Genomic DNA, 8,256 nt, shown 5'->3' with positions numbered 1-8,256 from the left:
TTGGCTGCCCAGCTCCTGCCTGTATCCACCAGCCCGAATCTTTCTTTCAGATCATCTTCTCAAATTATCCATAGGAGATTTATCCACATACTCAATAAGAAAAATATTTCTAATTATATCCAACCATTCTTAATATGAATGAGAATTATGCGGGAACGCTACATTGCCAAGAGGTATTTTGCCAAACAATTCCTTTTGACTTAAGAAAGAAGAGGCAGCTGCATTGTTTCCATAGCTATCCATATAAAAGAGCCCTTGGAATGAGGCTGACTCGTCCTGCTTTAAAAAGCTCCAAGGTAAGTGGGAGCAGGACGGGTCTTTCAAGAGGGACACTGGTCACATCGCCCAGTGTCAGCGGCAGCTGTTAGTTCTGGTACTGCTCTTTCCTGAACTGCATTCTACATCTGTGAATACTCTTGCTTTCTGCTTACAATAGCAAATAATGCTGGAAATGAGATTTTTTCTTCTGGTTTTAGTTAATTAATCAAGTACTTTTCCCTTTTCTTTTATAGAACTGTCTCACTTCCAGGCTACATCTTCTCACTTGCTAACAAGGTAAGATTTGGACTAACTAGTTCCTAGAGGAGAATGCAAGAGCCTCTGGGATGGGTTTCTGTCACTTAGCAACCTTTGAGAAAGTGCTTGTCTCCCTAACAATTGTGTTTCAGGAAAGGGGCTGGAGAGGGAGAGAAGGAAGACGTTCCTTTTAGGACAATGCACACATCCTCATTTATGACTCAAGCCTTGGTGGGGTGAAATTTGAGCAAGAGAATTGCTTTTAATAGAATATCTTGTCTTTACAGGAAAAAAGAAATCTGCACTCAGATCCCCTTGCTAAAATTCCCAAATTGATATATAAATTTGAATTCTAATATCCTATTAGAATTTACTTAGTAAACATGACACTCAACAATTTAAAAAGGAACTACATAGGACAATGCTTCCTTCAAACTTCTTAAAGCCCTTGTAAAAAGTTACCTTATACAATACTGGGTGCTGTATGAAAACAAAATACTATGGAATTTTTGTTATATATAATAGAGGTATTAATCTACCCTACTACTACACACTGCATTTCTAAAGAGAGAGACTGGGATAGCTGATTAAAATGAGTTTCAAGTAATTTGATCATATAATGACTACAGTAGCATTTTTGCCAAACCTTTCATTCTATCGATACCTGTGGCAACCTGCAGATAACATGGAATGGAGCAAACAGGGCCTACCTTCTTCAGAAGGAAATTTGCAGTAGCAAATGAAGCCCTTCAATCTAGAATAATGAGAATAATGTTTGCTATAGTTTTTTATCCTTAATTTGTTTAACTGGGTTAAACTGATTAACTGATTTAATATGCAAATAAATTATGTTACAGAAACGCTACTAAGCACCTAACTAAAAGAAAAACAAGTAAATGAAATTATAGTGGGCAACCCACTTTTGGGTCCCCTCTTGCTACCGAGAGCTTTCCTATCTTCTAATAAACTCTGACTTATGAAAAAGAAAAAAAAAAAGAAATTATAGTACCCAATAAACCACTGAACTTGAGCAAATCTGGCTGTACATCTAAAGGAGGAAATAAAGTTCTCTTATATTACATGGCTAGATATGGACTCTTGTGACATCATAATAAATGACATTTTAAAAATTTATTTATTTATTTGAGTTGGAGTCTCACTCTGTTGCCCAGACTAGAGTGCAGTGTCATGCTCCCAGCCATCGCATCCTCAACCTACTGGACTCCAGCAATCCTTCTGCCTCAGCCTTCCAAGTAGCTGGAACTATAGGAGAGTGCTACCATGCCCGGCTAATTTTTGATTTATTGTAGAAATGAGGTCTTGCCAAGTTGCCCAGGCTGGTCTTGAACCCACGGGCTCAGGCAATCCACTCGCCTCGGCCCCCGAAAGTGCTGGGATTACAGGTTGAGCCACCGAGCCCGGGCATAAATGGCATTTTATATATAAATGGCTTCCTGAACTATTTCAAATTACTTTCTCGGTCATCACTTAAATTCTTTTTCAAAGTATCTTCACTATATCTCATGCATTGTTAGTTAAGAAAGGCAGAATATATAATCCCTATTTTAAAGATGGAGGCATTTAGATTCAAAAAGATCAGCTGACTGACCCAAGGTCACAAGCTACTTGGCACAGCGCTAAGACTACAACACAATTTCCTAAGTAGAATGCGAGTCTTGCAGGATAAAAAAAGATAATAATTATAAAGTCCTGAATACAGAATTGGGTGGAGAGTGACTAAAATTGATGCATTTTAGTTCTTGTGATTATGTTTGTTTCAGTAACTATAGCAGGGTATACAGTACACCTGCCTATTTAAATTTGAGACTGTGCCCATGAAATATGGCCAATATAAAGATTTATTGATATATCTGGCAATTCAGACTCTCTAGTGTGAAATGTCTTATCTCCTTTAGGACCTCCTAGTTCAGCAGCCATGAGTTCAGACTCAGAAATGGCAGTTTTTGGGGAGGCTGCTCCTTTCCTCCGAAAGTCTGAAAAGGAGCGCATTGAGGCCCAGAATAGGCCCTTCGATGCCAAGACATCTGTCTTTGTGGCGGAGCCTAAGGAATCCTTTGTAAAAGGGACTATCCAGAGTAGAGAAGCAGGGAAAGTGACCGTGAAGACTGAGGCGGGCGCAGTGAGTAAAATCTCAGAGCCTGGCACATTTCCTTGATTTTCTTCTTTCGTTTGGTCACTCAATTAATGTAAATGGTTATCTTAACTGTTTACCAGACTCTGACAGTGAAGGATGATCAGGTTTATCCCATGAACCCTCCCAAATATGACAAGATAGAGGACATGGCCATGATGACTCACCTGCATGAGCCCGCTGTGCTGTACAACCTCAAAGAGCGTTATGCAGCCTGGATGATCTACGTGAGTGTCCCCTACCAGTGGTCTTTATCACCACCACCATGTACCCTACCACCCTACCACAAGTAGTGACCCATTTCACTTTCGCTAGTAGCATAACTAGTTAAAAGGTTCATTATTGCAATTGTAAAACACAGCCCAACAGCCAGCACTTCATCCTCGTCTTCTCATCCAACAGGGACAAAAATTGTCCATGTTGACTGAGTTTGCCACAGATCCCTTGAACAAACATTTGAGTACCTACTGTTTATATCTCCACCACATGCCTATATCTGCCCCCTTCCCCCTTCCCATTCCACCTGCAGAATCATCCAGAGGGAAAAGATAACCTTACATTTAAACACTTGAAAATGATTTTTAAAATTTCACTCATTTTTCACTCCCTCAAAATAACAGCAGTTTGTATCTGCATGTTCTGGTTCCTTCTGTCTGGAATGCCACCTTGGCGAAAGCTTTCTGCCTTTCCCAGTCAGAGCTGGATGTTCTGTCCTATTGTTTCCGTCCCTGTAATAACATAGATCATGTTTTGCCTTGATCATTCATTTACATGACTTTCCTTCATGGTCTGGGAGTTCCTCAAGGGACATGTCCCACCTATGTTTCATTTCTACTGCCTTGCAAACACCTGGTATGTAATATACATTCAGTAAAATTTCTGAATTAATTTATTACAATACATTCATAGTTTTACTTAGTTTGCCAGTGCTGATGTTCAGCTGAGCAATATAGATGTACCTGGCGTTTATGGTCAGCATCCAGTCTAACTTGTTGGCCCCATTGCTAAAGAGTTTTAAATCACTCTGTTGTAATGACAATATACTTAGGTCATTTTGTGTTCTATTTTCTTATAACATACAACTATTTTGCAAATATTTGCATAGTGTTGCTACATACTTTCATGTTTACTTTTTTATTATTTGCTAATTTATTTATTTTGAGTCAGAGTCTCACTCAGTCACCCAGGCTGGAGTGCAGTGGCACGTTTATAGCCACCACAGCCTTGACCTACTGGGCTCAGGTGATCCTTCCACCTCAGCCTTCCAAGTAGCTGGAACTACAGGCAAAAGCCACCACGCCTAGCTGATTTTTGTATTTATTGTAGGGATGATGTCTCGCCAAGTTGCCCAGGCTGGTCTTGAACCCGTGGGCTCAGGCAATCTTCTCACCTCGGCCTCCATAAGTGGGGGGATTATAGGCATGAGCCACTGCGCTAGGCCCATGTTTACTTTTTTAAATGCCTGCATCATATTATCTTCGGAAGATTTACCATAGTTCACCCAACCATTCCCTTGTTTTGGGACATTTAGTTTGTGTCCAAATTTGTGTCTCATAATTTTGAGTTATCTTGATGTTGCAAGAAATTATATGCCAATTTCCTTAAAACAATAAAAATGCTTGATAGTACACATTAAAAAAACAAAACAAAACTATGCTTTTGGACCTCCTATTATGTGAAAACCACTATGACAAGCCCCCAGAGGAACAGCAAAATCCTGAATTGCAGTCCCTTCCCTTCCCTTTGCTATCACATCGTTGAATCTGCCAACAAGTTTTCAGGCTGATGCTTTGAAGAAATATAGAGTACTCACTTAAAGTGCTCCTTTTCTCAAAATTCAATTATTAAGTGAATTGCACAATAAACAGAAAAGGTCTTTGGGTAGTTATTTTATCTTTTTCCTTTGCATAGACCTATTCTGGCCTCTTCTGTGTCACTGTCAACCCCTACAAGTGGCTGCCAGTGTATAACCCTGAGGTGGTGACGGCCTACCGAGGCAAAAAGCGCCAGGAGGCCCCGCCCCACATCTTCTCCATCTCGGACAACGCCTATCAGTTCATGCTGACTGGTGAGTGAGCTGAATGCTTTATATGTGCGTTATCTTTAAAGAGAACCACAGGAGAAACAGACTCTAACCAATCTCAACACACCCTTTGGGATGATCCCCTTTAGTTGAGACTGGTGTATTTGTGAGGAAGAAGGTCCCGGAAAAAAAATGTAAAAGATGATTTGCAATTCCTAATATTACTTAATTGCTAATGATCCAAAAATCAATGGCGGTGGGTCATAGTTAGATAATTTACTAGGAAACGCAAATAAGTTTGAGCAAAAATACAAACATACCTATATGCTTATGTACACACATACACACTCATACATATATAATCACACAAACAAACTGGGTCTCCATTACTACAAGCCAAAAAACAGAGGAGTAAAACTTGCCTCTGTGGGTTTATCCTCAACATCGTACTTATGAACAACAAACAGACTTTTTATATTAAAGATGGCACAATGCTATTGCCCTTTACCCAGAATCAACCTGAACAGACTCCAGATTTTAAGATATATCTGCTATAGAGACAGTTATGCCATATCTGCTTCCTCAATATTGTCTCAGCTAGACCAATCTAAAGTACTTGTGGCACCTTGGGAAAGGGTTTAGAGAATTCCTATTCAGAGAGTAAAACATCAAAACAGACTCTTAGGACTATCCCTTCAGGTCCTCTCCCACTGTGGGAGCTTTTCTATCCTCTCAATAAATCCTGCTTTCAAAAAAACAAAACAAAAACAACAACAACAACAAAAACCCAAACTTTTACCTTCCCCTAAAAAGCTGTGAGTACTTCCATTCTCATACACTAAAAATATCTCTAATGTGCATACTTCATTACTTCTTGCACCCACACATATGTCCCTAACTTAAGTCCACTTTTGTTGTTTATTTAGTGGTAGAATATTAAAAAGAAAAAAAATCTGGTGCTTCAGGAAAATACAACTGTGTGGTCATCACTTATACTGTGGCTTTCAAATATTTTCTTTCACCATAGAATCTTTTCCTGAAATGAAATATTTCTTGAAGGATTTGAAGATAAAAGTGGTGGTGTTCTGTTTAAATGGGTGCACAAGTGCTAAAGTTGAGGAGGGAGGAAGTGGTAGGCCTGAAGCCTATCAAGCCCTAAGAATTGCAAAGTCCAGACTGAAAAATGCTAAATTCATTCTCTATTACTTTACTTAGCATTTACAAATATATAAGAAAACAGTACTAAATACCCATAATTTGTCTTTTTACAGACCGAGAGAATCAGTCGATCCTGATCACGTAAGTGGATTTTATGCTTTCTTTTCATGGCTGTGACAGCTGCTAGCTTTGGGACCTCCTCTGATTTAATTTTGATTTAACAGCGGAGAATCTGGTGCAGGGAAGACTGTGAACACCAAGCGTGTCATCCAGTACTTTGCAACAATTGCAGTTACTGGGGACAAGAAGAAAGAGGACGCTCCTGGCAAAATGCAGGTGAGTCTGATTCCCATGGTCAGAATCCAGGCTCTGTTGGGGCTTTCAGGTAAGAAACTCCCAAGCCCCAGATGCAAGAACTGCTCTTGCCTTTGCAGGGGACGCTGGAAGATCAAATCATCAGCGCCAACCCCCTGCTGGAGGCCTTTGGCAATGCCAAGACTGTGAGGAATGACAACTCCTCTCGCTTTGTAAGTGTCTTGGACACTATGACATACACTCTTCACTTGTCAAAATTTATGGGATGTTTGTAAATACATTCTCTGAATCTTTTTCACTCATATTATATTACATCATGCTTCTTTCCTTTTCCTCTGAGCATGTGATAACATGGATCAAAGCCCTGTCTTAAGGGATATATGGCCTTTTCCTGAGTTCTTTCTTCTGTCATTATCTACCATTATTCACAATTTTAAAAATTTCATTTCCTTTCAATTGACAAATAATAATTGTATATATTTATGGGATGCAATGTAGTGTTTTCATATATGTATATATTATAGAATGATTAACATGCTAATTAGCATATTGACTACTTCGTTTATATTCACAGTTTTTTACATTAAAGAGAAAACTCTTTTACTTACAAAATAGGAGATGCACATTTTTCTACCTGATACATACAGATAATCTCTGAATTTATTTAATATTAAGGTATTAGCATTTCAAGTGTTTTGAGTATCTCAAAGATTTGGTATTATGGAAAATCAAGATAGTAATATTAGTTTTCCTTTCAAGGGTAAATTCATCAGAATCCATTTTGGCACTACAGGAAAACTGGCTTCTGCTGATATTGAAACATGTAAGTGTTGAGAAATCCTTTAAAATAATTTCTATTTCTTATGACCTATAAAGTTGACCCCAAATCAAATTTTCATTTCATTCTATATTACTTCACAGGAATCTTTACACTTTTCTTGTTTGTTATTTGTTTCCTTCCAGATCTGTTAGAAAAGTCTAGAGTTACTTTCCAGCTTAAGGCTGAAAGAAGTTATCATATTTTTTATCAGATCACATCAAACAAGAAACCAGAACTAATTGGTAAGAAACATCATAATTCTTCTTGCAGAATTTATGAGCACCTATCAATATATGGTTCAATCCAGTATTCTATGACTAAATTGTGTCATTTGTATATGTCATTTTATTTTTTAAAATTGCTTTGTGGGTTTGGTAAAAATTTATATGTGCTCATTAGAAAAATTAAAAAAAAAACAAAGGAAAATAATACTTCCAGTTTCTACCAGTATGAAATACTCACTATAAACACTTGGATGAATATTACTCTAGTCATTTTCTAAACTTATATCTTTACATATAGTTATAGACATACAATTTATGTAACATGCTCTTCTGTCATCATAGTACATGCTTTTTTGTAATCTACTTTTTTACTGAGTAATATATATCATAGCATTTTCCGTATCACTAAATAAAGCTCCACATTATTATTTCTTTCTTTTTTGGAGTTGGAGTCTCACTGTCACCCAGGCTGAAGTGCAGTGGCACGCTCACAGCCACCACAGCTTCGACCTGCTGGGCTCAGCTTATCCTTCAACCTCAGCCTTCCAAGTAGCTGGAACTACAGGCACGCGCCACCATGCCCAGCTAATTTTTCTGATCTATTGTAGAGATGAGGTCTCACTAAGTTGCCCAGGCTGGTCTCGAACCCATGAACTCAGGCGATCCTCTCACCTCGGCCAACCAAATTGCTGGGATTATGGGTGTGAGCCATCATGCCCAGTCAACACATTATTATTTCTAATGGTTGTCTAGTATTCTAGGAATAAACATAATTTACTATAATTTACTAAATTATACCCCCTTAAGGATATTTAGATTGTTTCCAGTTCTGGACTTTATAGTCAACACTTTAATGATTATCCTTATAGACATAGCTTTTCCTATTATGTGGTTATCTTCTTTGAACTTTAGTAGTGCTTTTAGAAATAGGGAATGATAGCCAGGCTCGGTGGCTCAGCCTGTAATCCCGTGCCTTGGGAGGCCGAGATGAGTGAATTGCCTGAGCCCGTGGGTTCGAGACCAGCCTGGGCAACTTGGTGAGACCTCA

The 8,256-nt window shown here is 38.5% G+C and overlaps 1 protein-coding gene across 2 annotated transcripts in view; it reads left to right on the top strand.

Moving 5' to 3' along the window:
- The first annotated feature begins 231 nt into the window (after positions 1-231).
- The window catches only part of LOC103252147 (myosin-2), a 30,406-nt gene continuing 22,381 nt past the window's right edge, over positions 232-8,256 (top strand). Inside the window, exons 1-10 of one of the 2 annotated variants that reach the window (XM_008050763.1) lie at positions 232-296; positions 513-555; positions 2,433-2,656; positions 2,752-2,895; positions 4,580-4,736; positions 5,963-5,990; positions 6,074-6,185; positions 6,284-6,376; positions 6,924-6,987; positions 7,128-7,226. In XM_008050763.1, the coding sequence (XP_008048954.1) occupies positions 2,453-2,656; positions 2,752-2,895; positions 4,580-4,736; positions 5,963-5,990; positions 6,074-6,185; positions 6,284-6,376; positions 6,924-6,987; positions 7,128-7,226 (901 nt within the window). In that variant the 5' untranslated portion in view covers positions 232-296; positions 513-555; positions 2,433-2,452. The other variant, XM_008050762.1, reaches the window with a different exon arrangement.

Source organism: Carlito syrichta, unplaced genomic scaffold (genome assembly GCF_000164805.1).
Source record: "Carlito syrichta isolate Samal-C Ts95f unplaced genomic scaffold, Tarsius_syrichta-2.0.1 Scaffold153648, whole genome shotgun sequence".
Classification (NCBI taxonomy): domain Eukaryota; kingdom Metazoa; phylum Chordata; class Mammalia; order Primates; family Tarsiidae; genus Carlito; species Carlito syrichta.
The sequence above is the reverse complement of the archived record's forward strand: the minus strand, read 5'-3'. Positions and strand labels throughout refer to the sequence as shown.